Source organism: the organism of the source record quoted next, unplaced genomic scaffold (genome assembly GCF_019419815.1).
Source record: "Pyrus x bretschneideri cultivar Hongxiangsu unplaced genomic scaffold, Pyrus_bretschneideri_v1 Contig13, whole genome shotgun sequence".
Taxonomy (NCBI): Eukaryota; Viridiplantae; Streptophyta; class Magnoliopsida; order Rosales; family Rosaceae; genus Pyrus; species Pyrus x bretschneideri.
The window spans coordinates 7,296,802-7,323,236 of record NW_025999424.1 but is presented as its reverse complement, the minus strand read 5'-3'; the positions used below and the strand labels follow the sequence as shown (position 1 = coordinate 7,323,236).

The window sequence follows — 26,435 nt, the reverse complement described above, 5'->3', positions numbered from 1 at the left end:
TCCCATTACAATGACATGACTCGATTCATTATCTTCAGCATCATCTGGGTCTGATGCTTCGGCTGCATCTGGCTCAACTTCGCCGGTTCTCGCCGAAAAAGTCACTGCAACCTTGTTCACAATCTTGTATGTGTCATCCACATCATCGTCCCCAATTACATCACTCTCATGCTCCTGGCATTGGTCCCCATTGTTCGGGTCACTGTGGCAGTCGCCATGGTCCTCACTAGCCTCGGCCACCTTGACTAAGAACACACTGACCAAGAGTGTCCCTAGGCAAAGCAAAAGCAGTCCCCTTGATACAGCCATTGTAGTGACGAAAAGGGATTTTTCAAGGTTTTTGCGCGAGGGATTGCTCGTGGAAAATTCAGATTTTAGGGTTTCTGTGGAGTTTGATAGCGTGAAATGTGACTGAAGGAGTTGTGGGGATTTTAAAGTGAGTGTTGTTTACTAAAATAAGAAGTGAGTTTATTTTTTTGTGGCCTTGAGGAGTTTGTAATTAGGAGTTGAGCAAGTCTTATGGCTTTGATGTGGAAGAATGTCCTATATGTCTGCCTTGTTATTTGAATCACTGTTAGCATTGTCTTAGATTTTGTTTTCTTAGGTGTGATTTGGTCCGAATTTGTTATCTTAACAAATCAAACAAGACTCCAGATTAATCGGCTGATGATAATTTGATCCGACCTTATATTGGATGCATGTCAGCTAGAGAACTTTTTAAGTTTTTTTTGTTATGAACTATAAATATACCTAGCTATTTACTTATACAAGTTCAAGCAAACAAAGTACTTTAGCGCTTATTTTTCTTTTTTGACAAACGATATTATCTAGATTAAGGGGAAGAGGGTGTGCTTAGCCTCACAGTGAGCTAGCAATAATGTGGTTTAAATTCGCCTTTGGCAAGAATCGAACCTAAGACCTTACAAGTGAAGAGAAATACCACTAAATCATAGTACTATGTTTACAATATTTTTGGAACGTAGGTCAATCTCATCCATGTCCGATCTGTTTTTATTTGGACACTCAAAAAACCATTGTCAAAAGATAAACCGATCGACTTGGGGTTGCTCCTTAAATTTGCAATTTTGATGTTGCATTATCAGTGTTACTACACCTCCAATCGAGCGAAGAACAAAAACCAAACTCTCCGCCTTCAATTCGAATCAAGCTAAAAGATACATCGGTGAGATATTAAACATTTGTATAGTAATGACATCCCACAGATGACAGCCATGGCTTTGCATGGTGCAGTACTGCAGTAGCTGCTATCTTACTCGGTGTGTTGCGGGGAAACCAGCCTCCTTGATGCCGCTCTGCCAACGGATCTAAATTTCTGGCCGGAGCGCATAGAAGTCTGATAACCTTTTCCGCGGCAACAATCTGTTCTTCTCGGAGGCCATTGGCATGTATCAAGTCCCTGTGATGGATCAAATATACTTGATTTATGTGCGAACTAGAGAAATACCAAAGCTTTGTACTTATATCCAGTATTACAGTAACTAAACCAAAATTTGAAGATATCATGCTTAAATGTAACTTACAACATCAATGAGGCCAGGTTTGTCAGAGTACAAGATTGCAAGAGAGCTTCGGGTATAATAGGGGAATCCATGAGAACATTTGGGAGGGAGACGATAGGTACCTTGGCTTCATAACGAATAATCAACTCAGTTAGGAAATGAGAATAGGCGACTACGCATGGTAGCCGTGCAAGCTGCATCTCTAAAGCAACTGTTCCAGAAGCACATAACGCAACGCTACTTGCCTGCAATTTAATGTTCGTAACAAATTTGAGCTAGAATAGACATATTCAAACATGCTCAGATATGAACGTCCAAAAACTTGGTTTCAGATATGCTCAGATTCAGGCTCTGTTAGATGCCCGTGTTAAGTGCATCACTGGCTATCAAACGAAGATTCAAATTTCACATTCTGCCAACATGCTGAAAGAGTGCACACGTAAATACAATTTATATCATCCAAAGTGCTCTTTTAGGTTTTTTCCCTCACACTGAATGCATCATATTTTTGGTGCAGGATCCTCCTGGAATCAATATAGCAGGCACAGGCCACTTGTTAGTGATTCCAGTTCTTCACATGCTGATTGGGAGTGATATGGATGACTGTTACTAACCCAGGAAATGACACTTGTAATAATGCCACAGCGTTTGTGAAGATGCAAAGCATTCTGGTGATCTCTTGTAATCTGCTTGCAGGAAGCAAGGAAATGACTTTGGCTCCTTTGCAAAATAAAATCCCAGAATATTAAAAGAGGATTTCAATTGGGAAAGAGTAAGAAACGTGCACACGCACAGAAAGGAGCTCCTCAACAATGATATGGGCTCGGAATAAATTATTATAAAAAAGGAGAAGAAAGGGAAAGAAATAGTCAGTTGATGGAGCAGGAAGTTTTCAGAAAAGGTTTTATTGTGGAACCTCGATTCTTAGGCCACTATAACAGAATTACTCTTAGTTACTGCAAAAGAGAATTACTCTTGGGTAATTACCTGCAGGCATTGCATATTTCCTTCGGAAATCTTTGCAGTTTCCTTCCATCTTCCATTCATGGGGTGAAGTTTCCTTCTATACACAAGATTGTGTATTAGTACTTGAAACTTAAAAGAAAAGTCAATTTAAACAGCATCAGATGGTTCTATACTATGTATTATTCTCAACTGTTTAGAAGAAAGAGCGTGAAACTAAATATCTCAGAAATCTTAAGAATGATCTGTAATGACAACTATCAAGTACATAACATTTATTCCAAAATAGAACACAAAATCATACCGAATTCAACTCCCAAACATCCTCCAAACTGGGGTGGCCTACAAAGGTTGCAGCCAGTCCATTTGATCTGCAAACTTCTTCTTCATTAGGAAGTTTACACAAGACATGTTCCGCAAATTGAACCAGGCCTCGGAGTCTTGCTTCACCCCCTTTCCAAGCCCAAAACGACGGTGCTACATAATGGAAGTGTACCAGAGCATTTAATCCTTGCCGATTGTATCTAGCTGCAAAAAGCAATGTCCCAAAAATCCAACACCATATGTATCACTAAAGTCTGATTATAACACTGAGGAGGTGGTCTATATTACCCTGTAACTGTTTTAACAGACGCAAAGAGAAACCCTTGGAATCCACAGTCATAACAACATGAGGTTGAAACGGAAGAGCAGCCTCTATTGTCTCCTGCAGCTTCACCTGGCCCAATACATTGACCAAATAAGATGACAGAATGCAACAACTTTTTTCTCTTGTACTGAAAGATGCTAAGTAACACATAAAGATAGAACACTATCCATCGTCGAATTTGTTCAGTAAAGTCTTACGTAGCTCAAACTCACTCTGATCATATTCAGCTGAAGCAATAACTCCAATAATCCCATCACTGCAATATCCTCCATCGGAAACAGCGACTTTAATCCTTGATTAGTCATCATCAACCTAAACACATTGTGGACACAACACCATCTCTCATTTAACCATTATCATTAAACAACAAAAAATTTTGAAAACCACAGTTTTGTCCAAATTGTTTAAAATGTTATCCGTGTGAAGATTGCATTTCCTTAAGAAAAGGAAAATAACTCAGTTACTTAAATGCACACACAAAGGCTACTAACATAAACCTATGAAAAAGGACATCTGCAAAGAATTACAAATTCCAATAAGGACCGTAGAGAAAGTAATAGTTTACCCTCCAACACCGGAGAAGCGGACAGGAACCGGAAGTAGATTCTTCAGAAAAAAAACCTGCTTCTGATTCGTATTCTTTGGCATTGCAACTCTTCCGAAATGGAAGCTTAGCGCTGCTGGACCAAACAAAATATACGGTTTGGTCAACTCGAACTGCGGCAGCGGTTTCTAATTCCGCCATGGCAGTGCTTCTTGACAACGGGAACTTTGTCATCAGAGATGAACCTGATTCATCCGCTGTTTTATGGCAGAGTTTTGATCACCCCATTGACACTTGGCTTCCAGCTGCCAAGCTTGGATATAATAAGCTTACCAACGAGAAACTAATTCTTACTCCCTGGAGAAACCCACAAAATCCAGCCCCTGGAATATTTTCACTTGAGATAGAACAAGCTGGAAGCAGGGTTTTCTTATTTCGAAATGGTTCCGCCATTAGTGTTTGGGATGGCGAGGTGACAATCATAGCATTCCTTCCTACTGCTTTTATTGTCAAGTGAATTTAAATTCTGTTGAAAATGAGAATGAAAGCTCTTTAACTTATGTTCCCATCGATCCTAATTCATTTATGAGATACAAACTTTTGAATGGTCTACTCGAGTTTTATAACGGCAGTGAGACAATAAACACTTGGGATGGACAATGCACCAAGTGTGGTGCTTTTAGTATCTGTGAGTCTCAGAGTTTGCCTCATTGTCGATGCTTGGAAGGATTTGAACCCAAAATCCCAGAAGATTGGGAATTTGGAGGTTATTCTTATGGTTGTGTGACGAAAACCCCTTTGCAGTGCAGTGATGTAGGAAATCACAAATTTTTGGGAGTACTTGATGTTTCTTATTCCCAATATTCTGAATCGTTAAAGGTTAAAAGCATTGAGGAATGTAGATTAGCATGCTCAAGAGATTGCTCGATCACTGCCTTCGCTTACAATAACGACCGCATGATTTGGAAAGGGATGTATTCGATCTGTATCAACTACCATACTCTGTAACTAGACTAAAGGATGGCATAAAAATTCATATAGGAGTTGCAGATTCTACCGACAAGGTTAAGAGAGAGACTACTTGGATTGCTATTGGAGTACTTGCGGGTTCCCTTCAATCTCAACCATTCTCATCGCATTTCTCAAAAGGAAGCGGTCAAAAGGAACATCGGCAATAGTTCAGGATTCCTTGGTGCTGTTCAAGTATAGAGATTTAAGAAAAGCAACGGACAACTTCTCAAGAAAACTTGGGGAAGGAGGTTTTGGTTCTGTTTTCAAGGGGATATTGCCCAATTCAACTGCCATAGCAGTGAAAGAACTTAAATATCTGGAGCAGGGAGAGAAGCAATTTCGTGCTGAAGTGGGGACAATCGGCACAATCCACCACATTAATCTTGTTCGCCTTTGGGGATTTTGCGCAGAAGCTTCAAAACGACTTCTGCAATCTCTTTTTCATCAAGAGAATGCACTAATGTTAGATTGGAAAGGTAGATATCATATTGCCATAGGGACTGCCAGAGGATTGACTTACCTACATGAGGAGTGCCAAGACTGCATAATACACTGTGATATTAAGCCCGACAACATTTTGCTGGATGCAGAATACAGTCCAAAACTGGCTGACTTTGGTCTTGTGAAACTTGTCGGAAGACACCATAGTCGCATTCTAACAACCATGAGTGGAACTGTAGGTTATCTTGCACCAGAATGGTTTTCAGGTGAAGCCATCACGCCAAAAGCTGATGTCTTAAGCTATGGCATGTTGCTGATTGAGGTTATATCAGGCAGGAGAAACAGAGAAGGGTTAGATGAGGGGTTAGAAAACTACCGTCCTATCAGGGTTGCAAATGTAGTTAATAAAGGAGAAGATGTCGTTACATTGTTGGATTACAGGTTGGAAGGTCGTGCTGACAAAGATGAACTCGCTAGAGCATGCAAAGTCGCTTGTTGCTGCATTCAAGAAGATGAGAAGGACAGGCCAACAATGAGGCAGATTGTTCAAATTCTCGAGGGAGTTTCAGATGTCAGCATACCCCCAATCCCACAGTTCCTCCAGCGCCTAGTAGGAAGTCCATTAGAAGGCATTAATCACCTGAAGACTACTTCCAGTTCAGGTTTGTGGTCATACTCTGATGATCAAAGTGCATTTCAAGCCAAAGTCAACAACTGTGAAATGAATGTTCATGAGGATGCACCTTAAGGGGAACGTAGTCCGTCCATCTACTAGTATGCGTCAAGACCGCATTTCCTTTACAATTTACATTGCAACTCTATACACATCATATGTATCACAAATAAGTTTTCTTCAGTATCTAACTAGAGTTCAGAACTTTATGAGGCTCACAGACTCGTAGAGTCGCTTATTGAAGTGCGCCGCGGCAAGCGCTTTGTATGTACTATTAAAGAAAAGCCTCTTCTTCTAAATAAGATCAGTTGTTTTTGAAATACTTTTTGCCGGCATTCGATATGCAGGACTAGACTAGACTAGCAAAATGACTAGATTTCATGTGCAATCAAGGAAGATTACGGATATTGTCTTCTAACTTGAAGGATTAAGACGGACAATTCATACGAGACCAATGTCCAAAACTTGAAACTATTCATCCAGAAAATGGTTTAACAATCTCGGACAATGAACAAAGTAAAAATAACATTATAAATTAACAAACTCGATAAATCCCAAGAAGTAAAATGTGAGCAAGTGACAGCAGCCATTAGAACTGAAGAAAAATAATTTCTTTTTCTTCAAAACATAATCAGAACACGTAGAATGATAGAATCCAATAACAGCATTCAAAGAAAAATACCCAGTAAAGTGTTCATTAATACATAGAAATTCCAAATATTAAAAGGAGAACTAGAAAAAAGTTGCAGAGGAGGAGCTTACAGTTGAGGAGCAGAAGCAAAGAGCAGTGGAAGAAAAAAGCAAAAGGGTTTCTTCAGACCACACGGGTTCTATTTTTGGGTAAATTTTCCATTGATATCGGGAAACTTTCAATTAGAGTTTAGGGTGTAGAGGAACAGTAAACCTTCTGTGTTGTTTGAGAGTGAAATGGTGAGCAAATTCTGATCGAGACAGAGAAAGCGGAGAGCTGTTGCAACTTGCAGCTGGTTTAAACTCATGTACGGAACTGACATTTTCTTTGGTTCAGAATGGAATTAGATCCTCTCCGGATCCCTTCATTGGGGATTCAGGATCAATGGATAATAATCGTTCATAAAAAATCGTGCGACTACAACTTTTTTCTTTTTATATTTTTCATGCAAAACAAGACTGTTTTATTTTTTAAAATATAAAAAGTATTCAATTGTGGCCGTATGATATTTGATGAACGGTTATTATTCATTGATCTCCAGATCCCCAGTGAGGAGATGTAGAGGATCTAATTCCGTTCAAAATGGCAAAAATAACCTTTTGGGAGAATTTTAAATTGTACGAAGAAAGTTGAAATTCTACCATAAGTCAATTGGCAAAATGAGGAGTCCATTTATTGTGCCGAACTATTTTGGATTAAACTAGCTTAGACTAGATTAAGCTGATCTGATATAGTGAAATGTTTGGTTTAATACCAGAATGAGCAGCATAATTCTAAAAAATACCCAATGTGTCATTTCTAGATTTTTGAAATTATACTTTGCTCCACGGCTCTCACTTAGAAATGAGAGGGAATATCATTGGATCATATTACTAGTAACATTGTTAATTATTAGTACTTCAAGCAAATCATCTTGCATTCCTCCCCTCTTCCTTTCTAAAACTAATTACAGCGGCATGCATGCACAATGATTTTTTAAGAGTGCTAATTATTGTTTCTATGTTAAACTATGATTTATTAGCGATTATGGTAGAGTTAGAATTATATGTGATAGGTGGCCGGAAGGCCTTTGATATTGGTATTGAGAAAAAAATTTCAAACTCATAACATGAGCAATTGAGATAATCTTCACAAAATTAAAAGACACATTATATTTAATAGAGAGAATCAAAATAATTGTCCAATACCATTAAGTGGGAGGTAGAGAGCAGGATAATCAGTAAAAAAAATGGAATTATAGAAAGAAAGTACAAAGAAATCTAGTTTGAATTGTTTGACAATAAAAAAGGACAGCTGCAAATAGGTAATGCTAGGTAGACCAAATTTATAAATCAAATTTGTAAACTAAATGATGTGTCATCAATAGAAATATAAGAGCGTTAATCAACAGTTAAGTAATAATTCAACCATCAACAACCACATCATTTGATTTACAAAATTTAGTTTAAAATTTTGGTCACCCTAGCATTACCCCTACAAATAATAGTTGATTAGGTTGCTTTAGAAATAACATTAAAGTTGATTTAAAACCCCCATCCCTAAACTCACAGTTTCACTGAACTGCAAAGACAAAACAAATAAAATTGTTAGAAAAATATAAGGCATGATGTTATTCAACTTCAACTTCTTTACAAGATCAATTCATCTTCTTTTTCATATCTCACGGTTCTACATTGCATGCTTGATGGCTAAAACGTTCTTACACAATGGTTAGGATGGGCTTGAAACCACTTTGATCTCTTAGTGGCTCCACCCTGCGACTAACCTTTGTTGAATATCAAATTATTTTGTCATTGACAGGATTCGAGGTGTCATCTATCGGTGGCGTGCTGTGCTAGTGGAATCACTAGCGGAGGCAGGGTGAGAGCAATGCATGCTTATGACCCCAACAACATGCCTTTGTTATAACTAAATTTTAGTATCTCACCCAAGGAATTCATACATAGATAATACAACTCGTGTATTTGATACTATTTTTTTGCAAATAATTAAGGACAAAAATGATATATACTAAGATCTAGTTTGGCAACTTGAACTATACTGACTATTTCAGTTTGATAGGATAAATACTCGTTGGATAGTGCTTATTTATTATTGGATTGTATTGACTATTTCAATTAAATAGGATAAAATTTTAAGAGTCTAAATTTTCAGTCTAAGAAGTTAAATAATGTCATGACAAGCCGACGGATAATCTTGACTAGTGAGGATTGTGATCAATGACCTTTGCTTGAAACAAAAGGGTGGGAAATACGTAGGATAAAATGAAAATGTCACCACACTACGTATGATGCATGCACTTGGTTCTAGATCTTTCCTGGCTAAGCTAGAATAATGTCCAAATGAACATCAAAATTATCCACCCACCATTATTTTATTGCCTTTGGACTTGTACCAGGTAAAATAAAACTTATCCACAAAACAGAAATTAGTAAGTACAAGAATGTTCGACAAATTTTCAACAATTTTGCTAATTTTTTAATTAAGACGGCTCCTTTGACGACTGTTTATTTACTTAGCAACGAAGTAAGATAATTTTTTTTTTAAAACAAACGATATTATCTACATTAAGAGGAAGATAGTAGGCTTAGTCTCACAATGAGCTAGTGATAATGTGATTACATTCGTCTTTGACGAAAATCGAACCTAAGACCTTCACTTACAAGTGAAGAAAAATATTACTAAGTTGTAGTACTAAGTGGCATGAAATAAAACAACTTAATTTCACAATAAAAACCCAATGTTTAATTTAAATTTGAGTTTTATTACCGTCAATCATTCGAGGATAAGCAAATAATTTTCATCCCAACTATTATTGGTCCACAATGGAACGCAGAAGCATCAAGAACTAAGATTTAAATAACCAATATCAATTATTTAAAAAATATAATAAAATACTGTAAAAAGGAAAAAGAAAATCTTCTAATCTGTAATTTTACATTTGCCACGTGTGTTCCTAGATTTTAGATTCGTATTCCCCACGGAACAAGTAGTCGAGATATAAAATGTCAAAAACACAGCCAACTCCAAAGTTAAACGAAATCATTTTCTTTCCGCAAGCAAAAAGCTAAGTCGCAGAAGAAGAAAGAAAGAGCAACGCTTCCAACAACCAACATGAATAAGCTCTACAACAAGAAAGGCAAAGTTCACCCGTCACCGTCGCCGCCCTCCGTAGCCGATCCTCTGACCCTTCTTCCGGCAACCATCCTCGCCTTGGCCGTATCCCTCTCCCCTGAAGACCAAGAGGTCTTGGCCTACCTCATCTCCTGCACCAAAAACTCAGGCGGTTGCGCAACGAACCAGCGTGGGCCTACTACTACTAAGTCCAATCGTGCACCGGCCACAGGGCCGTCGCAGGTAATATCCATAACTTGTATCGAGTCACACAACTCCAACGCGGACAACACCGATGGCGGCCACAAGGCACACCAGAAGCACAACAGGGTTGGCGTCGAAGCTGGTGGGCCGCAGTACCACCACCCTCCTACGTTCCAGTGCGACTGCTTCAGGTGCTACATGAGTTTTTGGGCACGGTGGGACGCTTCGCCGAACCGCCAGCTGATCCATGAAATCCTTGAGGCTTATGAGGAGAGGTTGGTGGAGAAGAAGAGGAGCAGAAACTCAAAGGTGAAGAAAGAGAGAAGGAAGGCTAACAAGGGCAGTGGTGATCATTTGGGATCTGGGGAATTAGGGCATGGGGACAAGAAGGAGGTGGAGGAGGTCCCACAAGTGGTGGACGCTGGTGTTGTTGCTGGTGAAGTGATGAGTGGTGGTGAGTCTGGTGATGATGAAGGTTGTGAGGTTGGAGTGGAGAGGGGGACCATGAGGAGGCTGGTGAGTTCCATTGGGGACAAGATTTGGGGTCTTTGGAATTAGGGTTAGGGTTATCCTCAACACAGATAAGTTTCCAGGTACCAATAATTCCTTTTGGTGTTAGATTTAATCCTTAAATTGTTTCCCTTTGTGTATATTACCCATCTTGTTAAAAAAAGCAATTGGGATTAATGGCTTCATCTGCCATTTGGGTTTTTCATTTCATTAGTATCATTTTTTTTTTCCAAGATTGTATTACTAGGTTGGATTAGTTTGGATTTAAGTTCCAATAATCCAATTTAGTGCTGAATTTTGGATTATTTAATGGAGTTCCTCTTGTAAATGATCTATATGATTTTGCTTAAGTTGTGAAACTTTTAGTGTTCAATTCATCTGCAGAAACAATATATTACTTATTTTTTGTTATCGTTTGCTTGATTATTAAGAATTTTAACTCAGATTAGATTCGTTCACACAAATTAATATTTTAATAAATTCGTACACTTCCAAAATTAAGTTTTTTTCGATGTCCACGAGTATCTATAAGCAAACAAAAACAAAAAAAGACTTAGTCTTTGTTTAATAATTTAGTCATCAATTTAACTAAAGTCCAGAGTAAATAGGATGACTGTAGGTAATGGGGTTGAAGTTGAAAGGGTCAAAGGTCAATCGTTCATCAGCGTTGAATAGAAGATGAACCAATGCAGTCAACAGACACAAAAGTATGACCGACTGTTGTACGTTTGAAACTTGAGAGTGCCAAGTTTCCTCTGATGCTTCTTTCTTCTCCTTTTCCTTTTGAGTACGATGGAAAAAAACTTAATAATTATGTGGAAACTAAATAGAAAAGGAGAAGATGAAGAGGAAGAGGAATCTTTCATAGTTAATTGTTACTTGTTAGCAAGGAAAAGGATGATGCTTATAGAAAAAAAAGGAAAAGGATGATGTTTTGTGTCGACTAAACTCTTGTTTTAGGCAAAAGTATAATGGTCAACCTCTTAGGTCGTTGCCTATTTGAAATATTTTAATGAACAATGGGCGGATAGGGTAGAAAAGGCATCTTACGACACCCTATTAAGGGAGAAACTTTCCTATATAGAATGTTGCACATTAGAAGAATCCGACTGCTTGCGAGTAGTTTAATTGGAATGTTTTAGACATCAAAACAAGAGAAATCTCGTGATTGATGGTTGGAAAATATTTTCAGTGTGCCGAGATCACTCAGTACACCGAGTGTCATAACACAAGTGGTTGGAGACTTAAAATTTTGTTTTCAACAACTTGTGTTATGTCACTTGGTATACAAGACTGTGTTTCTAGAATAATAAAAAATTTCTCCTCGAATAGAAGGGTTTTGGAGAAGCATTTTGTTATAAATGCTATTCTCCTTGGAGGATTAGTAGGTTATTGTTGACATCCAACATTTAATTGTACATGCTACTTAATATTACAGTCTAATAGTATTTCTTTTTATTTATAAATGAGAGATTTTAGGTTCAATTCTTGTGAAAGATGAATTTAAACTGCATTATTATTAACTCATTGTGCCCACTCCCGGGATAATTGTACCTAGTTCCCCAACTCATAGATAATATCGTTTGTTGAATAAAAGGGAAAAAGAACAATCGTCATACAGAGTACGTTGAATCGATTAAAGAAAAGTTGGGTTTTGGGCTTCGGCTATATTTGAAACTTGAAATTTGAAACTCAAAGCTCAGCCCATTATTCCATAGTAGGCCCATATAGGAACAAAAATAATTCCCCGCGAGTAATAACAGCCTGCCCCAAAATCCAACACCAACGCTCCCGGCGCACGTTATCGCACTCCGCCTAAAACCTCCGCCAGTCCCATCTCTTCGTTCTTCATCCACTACTCCGATACAAACTACACTCCTCCGACTGAGTCTTCCCACCCGGCAGTCCCAGCCGTCCGATCCGCCGGAAATGGACGTCCTGTTCGACTCAATCAACGTCCGAGAGCTCCTGTCGGCGCAGGACCTCAGCGACCCCACGACCCCTCTGTCTGCGCCGGATCTCCGCCTCCTCATCCAACGCCTCGACTCCCACTCGCTCCAAATCAAGTCTAAAATCCAATCTTACCTCCTCTCTCACCACCAGGAGTTCGCCAACCTTTTCTCCGTCTGCAACGACGCCGTTTCGCGCTCCAACCAAATTTCCGACGACGTCGTCCAGCTTCTGAGTTCAATTTCCGACCGCCCCATCGAGGCGGAGATTGGGCAGATTATGAAGCAGATGAGCGCCACGACGAAAGAGGCGAGGGAGAAGAAGGCGTTGTTGGAGTTGGTGAGGGCAATTCTGGAAATAAGTGAAAGGTTGAAGGGCGCCAGTGAGGGGTTGAGGAATGGACGGCTGAGGTTCGCCGCCCAGGAACTGAGGGAGCTGAAGAATGCTCTTAGGGTTTCGGATGATGCTCGGGTTGATGAGGGAGAGCCTGTGGTGTACAGATTGCTGAGGAAGGAGTGGTCAGAGTGCTTTGAGGAGGTAAAGAAGATTACTTTCTGTTTGGTTGCCGAGAAAAATGAACGGAAATGAAAGAAATTTAAATAGCTAGTTATGAAAAAAATGCTATTGTGGTTGTTTAATTGGTGATTTTTATTTGAGTTTGTGATTGTATTTTTTAGAGGAATTCAGTTTGGGTTTGTAGATTCAAGAAGTGCTTGTGAGGTTCATCAGAAATGCGGTGCGGTTTGAGCGGGAATCGAATAGAATCTGTGTCAAGTATGTACTTAGCATTGATGGAAACGATGGGTTTGAGCTCCGCACCGTTTTGGAAGCTTTGGATGTAAGTTGAAGTTAATATCTTTTGGTCCTCCCCCTTGCCTTTGAAATCAGTACAAGTAGATGCATTGCTCAAAACTACACGAAATTTGCAATTCAAATAATTTTTGCTTAAAATAATGAGAGCAATGGGGTTTGTAATGAATTCAGTTATCTGGTTTTGTTATGGGGATTTCTAGGTAGTCGGCATTTTGGATTATGGTCTTGGTAAAGTTGCCGACTTGATGATCAAGCATGTCATCTCCCCGGCTCTAAATTTTGGAGCTCCTGTATCCTTTGTAGCTGAAGTAAATCAAGACTCACAAGTTCTGACTGAGGCGATACTGAACATTGTACCATCAAATGATCCTAAGGTAGTTTTTACATGTCAATCTTGTCTAAATTTTTTTCAGTCTTATTGTTCAACGGTTTGTCTTATACATGTTTGAGAAAAAAATTGGGTTCACTTTAAATTATCATATATTATTGATTCGCGGGAGTGACTCCTTTAGTTATCAATTCAATAAGGGGTATTCCACAAATTTGTACTCATTGGATTCCAATAAGTGTTGCATTGGCATTTTCCTTTGGATTTTCAGATTGAAAAAATGGATGGTGAGACTATCTACTCAGGGATTATTCAGGTTATCAAGTTTATTTGCAACTACATCTGCCTTCAAGATGAGTCTTGGATTCGATGCTTTGGGAGATTGACATGGCCAAGGATTTCAGAGTTAATTATTTCTAAATTTCTTTCTAAGGTTATTCCTTTTATCTCTTCGCACCCATCCATTCTTTTCTATCTGTTTTTTTTTTTTTTTTTGAATTCTGTTATAAATATATGTTAGCAAACAAGTATAGGATTTTTGGTGAATACTCAAAGTTACTTCTTTATTAGCTGCATTAAAATTGCTACCTGCATCATGCCATTTATCATTTTGTACGTCTATGTAATGGAGACATGTTTTGTTGTTTCAGGTTGTTCCTGAAGATGCTTCAAAACTTGCTGACTTTCTTAAGATCATTAGTTGTACTTCCGAATTTGAGACTGCTTTAAGCGAAATGAAGTTTATTTCAGCATCTGATAACAGAGATAACCAGTTGAGCAAGTTTGCTGAAAATGTCGAGGTTCACTTTGCATCCAGGAAGAAGTCGGAGATCTTGGCAAAAGCCAGAAATCTGCTTCTACAATGTGATTTTTCTGCTCTTCAAGTAAGCTTCTATAACTTGAATGCATTTGTAGCTATTTTGATATTTCCAGCCTTTGAACAATATATTTTTCCCACAGGAGTATCCAAGGAATAACAAGAATGATCTGGATGCTGCCAAATCTCCAGAGCTTGTTAACTTGCTATTCCTGTCAGGGAAGTGTGTGGTGTCCAAAGCAGCGATTGAACTAATGAATCTAGTGCACCAGACACTTACGGTATCTGGGTTAAAACTCATAAATGTTTGATTTTTCCCCTTAATGATGTAGTAAAATAGAAAAACAACCTTAAGTTGAAGAGCAACCTGCTAGCCTCAAGGCACTAATTAGTGCTTGCATTTGAGATTTCATTTTCATGATTAATGCATTTTTCCTCAAGTTTCAGTTTTCTTGCCTCTTGATTCTTCGTATAAATTACCATTTGTTATATTTTAAGGCTACAACTGTGATTGGAATGTGTAGGATGTTTGTGTGTCATCCCCCAGAGTTGCTTTGGAGTTCTATCGGGCTGCTAGGGATGCTCTGCTTCTCTATGAAGTCGTGGTTCCTGTCAAGGTTAGTACAGGAAACCAGTACTATAAACTTTAGCTACTGACCGTTTTTACACCTTTGTTAAGACAATCTAAAAAGTGCAGGTGTGATGTTACGTCTGTCCCATGATGTTGTCTATTGTACTAAATTTTTTGAGAATCCGTACCCCGGCTTCCTTCTCTCTGTCTCTTTCTAAGGTTTATTCATGAAAGATACAAAAGAGGTCTCTGATGATGTTTTTATGCCCTTTTTATATGAACCACAAAAATCATTTTAATATTTTAGTTGCAGTTTTTTTCTCTATGTATTAACTTAACATCATATCTCAGTTTATAACTGCTCTGGCAAATCTCTATCAAGTTTACTTTCTGGCCTATTTTCACCTCACTTAGTTTTTCATCAATATTGGTGATTTTTGCATGCAATATAAGTAATCTTCTCTCTTGACTTGTGAAGCTAGAAAGGCATCTTGATGGAATCAACCAGGTTGCTGTTCTTATGCAAAATGATTGCCTTTATCTATCTCAGGAGATACTGGGGCTTGCTTTTGAGGTAGGCGATGAACAGCCATTATCGGCTCATGTTATCGATTTTGTTGATTCTATTCCCCACCATCACCAAGATCACATGCATGCTTGCACCTATAATCACTCTTATACCGTGTATCACCATCCAATCAAAAAAATGTATGTCCGAATATTGCACCAAATAATGACAGTTCACTATTTATAGGATACCTAACTTAGATCCCAACAGAATGGTGATTTGCTATTCTGTTAATAGTGGAATTCATTAAATCCATACTGCTTCTGAAGTTATAATAAGTAGTGGAATTCATACAGTTGTACGCTTTTGTTCCAGTATCGCTCAGACTTTCCAAGTTCCATCAAAGAACATGCTATGTTTGTTGATATGGCTCCAAGATTCCATCTTATGGCGGAGGAAATACTGCAGAGACAAATTCAACATGTTATTCGTAGTTTGAGAGAGGTATAATTGTGCTGAAATCTTTCAATTCATATAAAAGCTAGAAAGTTATGTAGTTTAGAAAATTGCAATTTCAATAAATTGTCTTTTACCAGGCTCTAGATGGCGCTGATGGATTTCAGAATACCCATGAAAGGCAGCAATTTCAATCTGCAAGTTGGAGTATAGATCAGGTGGCCTGCTGTGAATTTTAATGAGGAACTTTTGTTTCATGAATCATATTATATTTGATATATTTGTTAAGGCCTTTTTAGTACCTTAGTTTTTGTTGCGAGGTATGTCTGTAAGGCTAAACATATCTTGTTCAGGTTGTTTTGATTGTGGACAAAGTACGTTTGATATGGGAGCCGATCCTGTTGCCTTCAACTTACAAGAGAAGCATGTGTATGATTCTTGAATCGGTTTTTTCCAAGGTCACAAAAGACATACTCCTTTTAGATGATATGGCAGCAGAAGAAACATTACAGGTATAATCTTTTGGTCATATATCCGGTTTTTGTACTTCTGATGCTTGGTGTGTGCAGCTAACTAAAACGATGTATTTATGTTCCTAGCTTCAAAGTCTGATTCATTTGATGCTGGAGAGCCTAATTTCTTTGCTGGAGTCCCTGGCTGCTCTCCAAGTAGAGAAGTCCCAAGAGGGCATCACTTGCACCCTTGACGATCACATACCTTCGTTATGTAAAATTCGTAAATTGGCAGGCATGTATTTCCTCTGATGCTGAAAGTTCAGTGTGATTCGGTACAGAACTAGTAGATGTCTTGCAAACAGTGACCTAATTATCATTTTGTGTTTCAAATTCTTCAGAATTATTAGATATGCCCTTAAAATCTGTCACAACGGCTTGGGAAAGTGGAGAATTGCGCAGTTGTGGTTTTACGTCGTCAGAGGTATGATTTCATTTCTGTTAGTACGAGGCATGATTTCACTTGACCCCGTATTCTGTTCAGCTTTATGTGCTGTTCATGTCTCAATGTTTTTACAAGCTCGTCCAATTTTTCAGGTAGAAGATTTCATCAAGGCCATATTTGCAGATTCACCATTGAGAAAAGAATGCTTAGCGAGGATCAAAGGCGAATGGTAAAAAGCGCATCTTATTTTCCCAGAACTTAAACGAAAGAAATTCTGAATTAGGTACAAGGAGGTGTACTTTGTTTTTTTTTTTTTTTTTTTTTTTCAGTCAGAGAAGACGGGAAAACGAGCGTACGTAGACACTGGGGCTTGTATAGGTGATTCGCGTTGCTGTGGATCCGATACGAGGGATTAGGTACCACATGGTTAAAATGTGATGCATCTTGACCCTTTTTTTCTTTCTTTTCTGGATTTGGAATCCAATGGATCACTGTAAGCTGCAAAATTTTGGATTTCAAATTTTCAATGATATGCAAGAATCTAGTTTCTCCCCATATGTTGCCCTTCATAATTTCTTAATGTTGATTAGTGGTAATGTTTTGAGAGAACCATTTCATGCACTCTTACAGAGGAACGGGCCGCATTTTATGCGCACGAGTGGCCAGGCTCTGGTCACGCTGCCCTACTGAATATTTTCTCGTTTTAAAAAGCCACCTGCGCCGGATGAATTGGGTATCCACGGCTTGGACACCAATAAAAAACTAGTGATTTGTCAATCTGGAAACCAACAAGAGTATTTTACCTAAACACTGCATTGCTATGAAATGACGCACAATAATGGTAACAAACAAGAGAACAAAAGAGAGCCTTACTCGTAAGAAAGCTCTTGCGCGTTGTTGAAAACATCGTTTAAACACAGAAACACTGGAATGACCAGCACCCAAAATCAATCTTAGCCTGATATAATTCTCCTGCTGTAGTATGATACTTTAAATTTCTCACAACTCTTCCTTGTTAGTGGTATCCTCTCCCATTAGTTCGTCAAGGGAGAACTCGTCCTCTTCAATGATCTCTCCGTCTTTACCATCCCAGGGTTCGATCTTCACAATGTTCGGAGTTCCCTCCAGAGGCAAGTTTCCCTTTCCTCCACGCCCGGCTTCCTTCACAAATTCTCTGTGAAATAAAATTGAGTTGTTTAAATTTGTTTTATTATCACAAGGATCAAGAGTGGTTCGAGATAAGGTGGAGATAGAAAACTTACGTGATCTGATCAACCTCGAATGCACTCTTAAGTGGTGCATAAGCTCCCTTTTTTGCGTTTAAGGCCACCAATGCTGGATATCCATAACCACCGACACCCACTCGGTTCTCAAGGTCTGGCTGCTTACCGGCTGCTGCCCACACAAAACTGCAACATACACAAACATTCATGGTCAGTAACTATATATTTGCCTCTCAAGCCTGCAAGGTTTCATTGGCAGTGATATGCGCATAATTCCAAAAACTTGCCTGTATGGACTTCTTTTAAACTTCTCCGCAACGGATAATAACTGCTGAATGTACTTGTTCCTCCCTTCTGCCTTGGAATCCAAGATATCAGGTAGGAAAGCCACAAAACAGATGGCAGCTGAACCACATTTCTCTTCCATGACATCCTACAAGAGAAGATTGCAGCAATGCTTTAGTCGCCTAGGTTACTTACAATCTCACACAGCTTAAGTATTGGAGGGAAGTAAATGCTTACAGGGCCACTTAGCTCGGTCACTTCAGGAGGTGCAACGTTTGTTTCCAATTGTTCGAGAGCAAACGATTCAATGGCTGAAGCACTCCTTGCACCCTCATAGGGGAGTGGGCTGTCTTTGTCAGCTCCAAATACCAAAATGGTCGGAAATCCTTGAACGTTGAACTTGCTCATCAGAGACTGGTAATGCCACCAAGTTAGAATCATATAGTACAAGAAATAAAAACACATAGATCCAGTACACAGTCAGGAAGGCAAAGTTACCTTCTCTGCATCACAGTCAACGTGTCCCAACTTCACCTTCCCCTGCAAGTTTTTAGCGGCCTTCTTCCACTCAGGTGCCAATTTTTTGCAGTGCCCACACCTTGAAACAAGGAAATTAGGAACAAGTCAATAATCTTCTACAATCTCATATTCATATAATAGACAAACAGTGAATATTTTAAAATTAGCTTATAAGATAAGTCATAAAGAAAAGCACGTACCAAGGTGCAAAGAACTCCACAATCCAGAGATCTTTACTTTTAAGCACAAGTTCATTAAAATTCTGGGAATTTAATTCTACCGAAGCACTAGGTTCAGATTTTTCGCTTGATCCTCCTGTTGTTTTTCCACTTAAGCGGTCTTTCAACAGCGCCTTTATCTGTACAGGACCACTGGAATGGTCACATTACTGATACATGAATCCATTTTATGCAAGAGCATTATATGACCGAGTGAGAAATGATTAAACCATCTACATATCCCAATGACTAAGTAATAGAGCAAGGTTAGACATAGTGGAGCAGAAACAATATGAGACTATCTTAATCCACGAATGTTACCAAACTCTATTTTAACCAATATACAAGAAAAGAAACAAACTAACAAAACAAATAGAATTTGAAGAAGAGATTACGACGAACCTGTTGGAGTGCAAATTCTGCAATGGGTTTCACATCCCTTGCTCCCTGATAGTCAACTGGAGGCTTTCCAGGGACAAACACCTTTATTGTTGGAAATCCTCTAATCCCATATTCCTATAGAGCAATCAAACACACCAACAACCCCGCACAAAATTAACATATTAGTAAACAACCTGAAATACCCATATTCCTTGTCCAAATATGGCAAAACTATGATACAGCGGGGAATTTTTTCCATGCAGTTTTATAAAACAATAATATGGTTGACCAAATATTTTCAGGCAGAGGGATGTTACTCTACAATTGCTACTTCAAACTTGGAAGTCAAAATTAGTAATTGCAAGAGTAACTATGGGAAACCTGAGCGAGGGACTTGTGTGCATCAGCATCAAGAGCTGCCACGGCGGCCACACCCTTTAAGACAGTAGCCGCTTTCTCCCATATCGGTGTAAGAGCCTGACAATGTCCACACCACGGTGCAAAGAATTCAACCAGAACAACTCTGTTTGAGTCCAGAACCTGCCACCATTCCACAGGATTCAGTTCAAGAAAATACCAGGCAAATTGTCTTAGTAGAAATCATAATTAACCCAATAAGAATCAGAACTCACTGATCACTTTTCTACGTTGGGAAACGAAAAACAAGTACATTAAACTCAGCAAATTTATCAAACAATTTCCACAAAGTGCAAAATTAACTTACTTTTTCCGAAACAAATATCCCCAAGAAGCAATAAACCAGATCCAAAAACTAATGATCTCCGTAAGCTGTAAAACTCTAAAAGCAATACAAGAAAGCACTTTGCTTTCAACAGCAAAACAATCGCTTCTTAATTGAAAAAACCAATCAACGCCCAAGTGCTTTTCAATCCAAACGGTGACAAATTCCAACAAATTAATGCAAAAAACTGAAGAATCTGAAAAGGGTAGGCGCAATTACTGGTAAAGTTTCAACATATACCTTGGACTTGAAGTTGGAAGGAGTTAGCTGAAGAACTGGTGATGATGGTCCGTATAGTGCATCGCAGACACTGACGACAAAGAAAAACAAGAAGATGATAGGGACTGCTCGAAATTGATTCTCTCTCATTCTCTCTCTCTCTCTCTCTCTTACACACTCTCTCTCTTTCTCTGAGATTTGTTGTGCTAATCAGTGAAGAAATCTCTCGAGGCACAGAGACGAAACCCCTAGTGAATTTTCTTCTGGGTTTTGGGCTGAGCGAGCTACGTGTGAGGGCCAATCAGAGATTTACACGTCAGCCGGCCATGGTTTTTCATGAAATTTTATTGGTGTATTTTGCTCTTTACTATTTGTTCATAAGAGATTGGACCAATAAAGGAATAAAATTGGATTATCAGATTTTAATACCCATAAAAATTAATTAAATGCTATGAGTTTATGCCCTATGACTATGAAGAAAAATGTTCCTCTTCAAATGGCATTTGTTTATGGTTAGCATAGTAATTGTGACACAGGATTAGAATTTGGGTAAGTCACATAGTGGATTAATCATAATTGATATGGAACGGATTTTTTATTTGACTTACTCAAATCTTACTAAATCGAAGTGTTGACTTAAGCTTGGTTTGGTACTGAGGTGATTTTGAAAAAAACTGGTATAAAAAAAAGCTGGAAGCTGTTTTTTGTGTTTGGTAAACATCCAGCTTCAGCTTTTTTTCATAGTTTTGGGTGAAAAAAAGCCAAAAACAAGAAGTTGCAAAACCCAGCTTTGAAAAACTGGCTTTTTTTCACATCTGTTTTACATAAAAGTTTATCAAACATATAATACTGCTTTTTTTTTTTCAAAAGCACTTTTACATAAAAAGTTTACCAAACAATCTGCTGCTTTATTTCACAGCTGCTTATTCTCACAGCACAGCAGAAGCAGCTTTTTTTCAAAGTACAGCAATACCAAACCAGCCCTTAGACATTTACTATTTACCATTTAAATTCAATATTTTACTAAGTTTTGCACCCACAAGCGAAATGAAGAGATTAAAAAATAGAGTGACACAAGCAATAATTTTTTGGCCTTCCTTTCTCATTTAACTTCTCTTTTTTATTTGTTTTTCAACCCTGATTTTGTATTAAGACTTTTCAGAATTGGTTACAAAACTTATATGTTTTTACTATTTAATATAATTACCATTTGACAGTCAGATATAATTCATGCTAATATATGTATTTAATTCAATCATCATATGACCGTTGAGATGGTAGTGACATTAAATACATGTAAGTATTGTAAATATGACTCCTTGACGTGCATAAAGTATTACAGATCCAAAATTTTCATGCCATATAAGAAGCCAACAAATCATTACTCTCTAACAAAGTGAACGTAACATATCCTCCTCAAAGCTAAAGCTGCAACAAAACGACAAGGCATGTGAGCCTATAAGCCTATAACAGAAAGAAAACGCACGTAACTCACAAATGCCACGCTCATCTTGTACAAGCTTGCACGAAATCTGTGTGATGCCACCACACTTTGATCAACTCATTTCAACTCCTCCAATTCTACATATAAGCTTCTTCAAGAGGATTTGAGATTAACGAAAGATTAAGAGGTCGAGGATGGAGAAGCTTGTCAATTTACTTACCAAGCTGAAGAAAATGGTGAGGTCCTCCTCAGTTAATGGGAACCTTGATCGCCAGGTTAGCATTGGAGGTTCACCACCGCCCTGTGCTGTTCACTGCGAGGAGCTCTTCTTGCCTTCGAAAAGGGTGAAGGGTTGTAGAACAAGAAACAATGATGGTGATCCGTTCACAGCAACTCATCCTGCAGCCTGGAATCATTTTTCTCTTAGATCAAACATCTATATTTGATGAGAGAGAGAGAGGTGTCAACCGTTGATGCTAATATAGAAGGTGAAACCCTACTTGCATTTTTCATCACACTGCATGCTCCATCCGTATATGCAAATAGCCAGTGATTCACTTTTGTAATTTCATTTTTATTCGAGCAAGATTGTAATTTAATATAAACTACAGAGATGTGGGGATTCACATTTGGCTGCAGAAAAATGCTACAATATTGCCCTAGCCAACTAGGCTAGCTACGCCTAAGTTTGCGTTTGTTTTTTGTTTTGCAATTAACTTGTGTTTGTCCAAGGCTTACACATAGTAGCATTTGAAAGCAAGTTCAACCTAACCACTACAATGCTATAGCTTCTGAGTCAAGCAGAAAAATTTCCAAAAGTAGAAACAGCTGCGTACTAGGCTTGAAATATAGGAAAGCTCATATATGTAGATGCATAACTTATATACAATCAATACCTTCCTTAAATTACCTACGGAATTCAAATCCGAAACCCTATTTACGATTTCTTTATAAATAACTTATGAATTTTGATAATTGTAAGACAAAAGAAATGTCTACAACATATTTGCAAGGTCTTTACTCTTGATTAATGAAGCCTGATGAAGGCTTCTAAAGGATTATACACAAGTTGATTGGCATTCACACTCATGATAAAATCCAAATGAGCATAATCCTCTCTGTACTGTACCACAAGCTTGTCCTTATCATGATCTTCGAGGTCGTCAAGCAAAACTCCCACGTCATTCACGTCGGAAATTGAATCTCTCCCTCCATAGCTGAGGAAAAGAGGAATGTCCTTTGGAATGTTTGCCATGTTGTACACAGGAGGAGTAGGCTTCTTGTAGTGTTCCATGTTCATGTATGCGTGACTGTAATCGTACATTTCTATGGTTCCTTTCCTGATCACTTTTCAAAATCCATAAATAAGAAGCAAAGAATTGAAACTTCATATATAAGCATTTCATCTAAAAGTTTCAATTCAAATTTAAGTTCAGTCTTTTTCGTGTGCAGGAAATGACGCATTGAGAAAATATCATTTTCTACTCAAATTTTTTTTCATCATCTTTGATCCCATTTATTGACATGGTTGGTTTTGTTTTAGCTAGGTTATACAATCATAAACTAGAGCTTAGACCTTAACTTCTAGTTTCGGATTGGCTTAATTGCTTAGATTTTAGGTTTATGTCAAGCATTAGCTAGGCTACTTAAAATCTAGAATCAAAGCTCTAAATAGCCATTTTATACCCTAATAATCAACATCGTCAATTAATGGGATTGAAAATAGTAGAAGTAGGTTTTCTCCATACATCCAGTGTCCTGCACGGAGAAGTTCCGATGTTTTATTGCTAAAGTTTGGATTGTGCTTTAGATTGTTACCACATGATTGAACCTGGAAATCAAAGAGACTTACTCTGAGCAAAATGTATAAGGTTCTTTGTTGAAGTGGGCTGGGGAAGGTTCTTAAAGAAAGCATCCATACTTGAATGACTGAGGCAACAATTTGGGCCTGCAGATTGCAAATAAACAGTTCAATCTCTGCTGAGCAAATCAAAATTTCAAGTTTAAAAGTGTGAATGCATGAGCAAGCTTTGTATTACTACCTCCTATAGCTGCCATTAAGTCGGAGCAGTCAATTCCCTGTGATCTGCAGATCGATTGCTCTAGTTTTATTATCTGCCTGTAGGATTTTTGATACGAACAAAAAAGTTGTCAGCGATGTAATTTCCCAATGAGTGACCGATAATCAGATGGATTAATATTTCAACCTATGTAAAAAAGCATTCTTGTCAACTTTAAAAACATACTTAAAAACTCCAATTTTCTTTAACAAAATATCTAAACTCTTGTAAAAATTTGAATTAGGTTTATGGTATTGTCTGAATGTGCCTATGTTACGGAAACAAAAATTGTGTAAAATGCCATCTCACTCGTTTGGAACTTCCGGGAATCCCAACAATTTCACTTCCTGTAAATAAAAAAGGAGAAAATTTTTGTCATAAATTATATATTTATGACAATGGATTTTTAAGGATCCATATATGATAACAAAAAGGTTCATTAAGTTGTGTTACTTCTGCTAAAAATGTTTCGGCAGCAGTTCTTAAAATCAGTGAGGGTATTTGACCCAGATAAGCAACCGGGCTAAGTAAAGCAGCTGATCTTAGCAAGTTAAACAACTTTTTCTCCGAGAAGGCGGCGAGGACAACCAAAGTTCCCTACATAATTCAAAAGCTTCAAGTCTCAGTCAGTTCCCTTTAAATTTACAACAATTAAATTTCTAAAGCATGAAAATTCCCGGGAGTAAAGACAAAAAAACGTTATTTAAATGTTTACCATGGAATGTCCGACGTAGTGTAATTTCTGTCCTGTTTGATCACGGACGTACTGGACTGAAGTAGGAAGATCATAAACAACCATTTCATCCCATGACCATTCCCAGTAAGCCTATATTCATTTTTTTTTTTTTTTCACAAACAATAGCGTTAGCGGATAAAACATTAGGGTTTAGCGTTAGTAAGCCTAAATTCATGGCTGGATATTATTAGTACAAGATTAGGATGCAAAGATGGCATGATGTGGATCAACATTTCCAAAAGCAAAGCAAACCGGATCATTAGGACTAAGTGATGTGTGTCCGCGACTAGATCTTGTCCCACGAGCATTGGAAAGCCAGACATCAAAACCATGATCAGCCAAGATAAATGGCAAAGATTCTTCCGGCGGATTGAGTAGCCATGATGAAGCATCCTGTTGCCACAAAAATGTTTGTTAATTTATTTTTATGTCAGGCACAATATTTGTACATATATTTCAAAAATATGGCGATTAGTTGCAAACCAGTAACAATCCATGTTGTAACAGAATAGGCAGCTTGTCGGCTGTCTTATTCCCGAATCGTCCATTTGGAATCCTCTGCAGGCCAAGGACTGTAGCCATCTTCTGTTGTTACCTGAAACTCATCAAAAGCTGATCTATGACTAAAGATAACAGAATTTATCTATGATGTCGCATATTGGTGATGTGATCCGAAAATATCGAATCAAGGAAGGCACATTCTGATAACTTACTTGATGTTCTTGGCAAGTATAGCCTTGTGTCTCCACTAATGATTTGCACAGGCCAACATTCGAATTTTCGATTGAGTAGAGCTTATTTTTTGTCGCTGCTGCTGCAGCTGTAACACAAATTAGAGCCATAAATATTAGAGTGTATGAAGGGTTAGCCATTTTTGAGCGCATTGGTTTCTGGGTGCAACGATTTCAAATTTTCAGTGCTTTTGCTTTTTTATGGTAGGCAAATCTATGTGCACAATAATTATTGTATCCCATTGGCTTTAAGCCAATCACTGAATGATATTTAACAAAATATTTATGGCAGGATTTAGCTCAATCAATTGCATAGCCAAATTTTGCCATTTAGTTGGTGGTGGATTAGCAACCGATTGTGTGTCTTAATGATTTAGATTTATAATGAAGCAACTTTATTGTAAAGACTTCTTAAGTTTAGCTTTGTCGGTTAAACGATAATGTGACACATTAACTAATCAACAAGACCCTTACCCTTGTCAGACTCAAATTCTTCACTTAAATATCTCAGGTTGCCACTTAATATTACGGTCTAATAATATTTATCTCCGCTTATAATTGAAAGGTCTTAGGTTCAACTTCCGTAGATAGCGAATTCGTAATCAAATTATTGTGGTTGACTCATTATATGGCCAAGCCCAATTCCCCACCCCTTTAGTGGTAAACATATCGTTGTATTCCAAATGTAGTAATTTGCAAGTGATGAATTGTCTTTGTGGATATGATTTTTCTTTTTCAACTCAATGCGTCTCAGGTTCAAACCTTCCTCCTCTCCTTATTGTAGTTTAAAATAATAATATCGCTTGTAATAAAAAAATGTCGTAACTTTTCATGGTATGGTTACTTATTTGAAACGAGAACTGGATCAATTACTTGCCTAATAACTTTGATTCCTTTCATTCAAAAATTCAATTCTTAACTTTCATAATTACAATTTTTGATGTTGGACCCACAATCCTTTTTTATTGCATATGTGTTAATAAAGGCAAGAAAAGTCATGAATGAGAATAATTTCAATACACGTTCAAGTAAGTAAACATGTCATTAATTAGTTTCTCATCTCCAAATTAAGATTTAAGGGTTGCAACATTCTTGTTCTAATGGCCAGTAAAGCCTTTTTTGTCTCCACCATTCCTTTGCGAAGACCAACATCCATTTTTGGTGATCGAGTGCAGCTTTAATTCTAGTTGCTCGTAGAAGTAGAGTGGTTGAATTTA

General features: G+C 37.9%; 5 protein-coding genes and 1 pseudogene across 8 annotated transcripts; 3 read left to right on the top strand and 3 right to left on the bottom strand.

The window, feature by feature from the left end:
• Window positions 1-1,043: 1,043 nt before the first annotated feature.
• LOC103955009 (probable lipid-A-disaccharide synthase, mitochondrial) lies at window positions 1,044-4,746 on the bottom strand. Its single transcript, XM_048579212.1, is given in 10 exon segments — window positions 1,044-1,417; window positions 1,542-1,765; window positions 2,011-2,039; window positions 2,042-2,088; window positions 2,090-2,240; window positions 2,508-2,583; window positions 2,788-3,011; window positions 3,096-3,201; window positions 3,345-3,444; window positions 3,698-4,746. Coding segments are annotated over 10 exon segments (1,266 nt in total). The 5' UTR covers window positions 3,781-4,746; the 3' UTR covers window positions 1,044-1,191.
• On the top strand, window positions 4,746-5,735 carry LOC125474758 (G-type lectin S-receptor-like serine/threonine-protein kinase At2g19130; the record flags this gene model as incomplete). Its single annotated transcript, XM_048578732.1, has 1 exon — window positions 4,746-5,735. A coding segment is annotated over one exon (990 nt), but the record flags the coding sequence as incomplete, so codon positions are not given.
• Window positions 5,736-9,515: 3,780 nt separating this feature from the next.
• LOC125474724 lies at window positions 9,516-10,693 on the top strand. The gene has a single exon (XM_048578701.1). It carries the CDS (start codon window positions 9,607-9,609, stop codon window positions 10,366-10,368), a length of 762 nt encoding a protein of 253 aa, XP_048434658.1. The 5' UTR covers window positions 9,516-9,606; the 3' UTR covers window positions 10,369-10,693.
• Window positions 10,694-12,081: 1,388 nt separating this feature from the next.
• Window positions 12,082-17,215, top strand: LOC103955001 (centromere/kinetochore protein zw10 homolog). Of its 4 annotated transcripts, none has more exons than XM_048579207.1 (15): window positions 12,082-12,807; window positions 12,971-13,108; window positions 13,284-13,457; window positions 13,683-13,844; window positions 14,062-14,295; window positions 14,372-14,509; window positions 14,753-14,845; window positions 15,282-15,373; window positions 15,664-15,811; window positions 15,904-15,981; window positions 16,117-16,275; window positions 16,363-16,510; window positions 16,617-16,699; window positions 16,813-16,889; window positions 16,990-17,215. In XM_048579207.1, exons 1-15 carry the CDS (start codon window positions 12,250-12,252, stop codon window positions 17,018-17,020), a joined length of 2,313 nt encoding a protein of 770 aa, XP_048435164.1. In that variant the 5' UTR covers window positions 12,082-12,249; the 3' UTR covers window positions 17,021-17,215. The 4 variants fall into 4 exon arrangements, with proteins under 4 accessions (XP_048435164.1, XP_048435166.1, XP_048435167.1 ...); XM_048579208.1 differs by having other exon boundaries at window positions 12,083-12,807; window positions 15,278-15,373; window positions 15,683-15,811; XM_048579209.1 differs by lacking the exon at window positions 14,372-14,509.
• A 242-nt stretch (window positions 17,216-17,457) lies between these two features.
• On the bottom strand, window positions 17,458-20,432 carry LOC125474952 (protein disulfide isomerase-like 2-3). The gene is made up of 9 exons (XM_048579211.1): window positions 20,269-20,432; window positions 19,668-19,826; window positions 19,308-19,421; window positions 18,888-19,045; window positions 18,667-18,766; window positions 18,406-18,582; window positions 18,171-18,316; window positions 17,923-18,069; window positions 17,458-17,834 (listed from the first exon to the last, which is right to left on the bottom strand). The coding sequence occupies exons 1-9, from the start codon at window positions 20,395-20,397 to the stop codon at window positions 17,660-17,662; spliced, it is 1,305 nt and encodes a 434-aa protein (XP_048435168.1). The 5' UTR covers window positions 20,398-20,432; the 3' UTR covers window positions 17,458-17,659.
• Window positions 20,433-22,705: 2,273 nt separating this feature from the next.
• On the bottom strand, window positions 22,706-25,534 carry LOC125474723 (annotated as a pseudogene).
• Window positions 25,535-26,435: the final 901 nt, after the last annotated feature.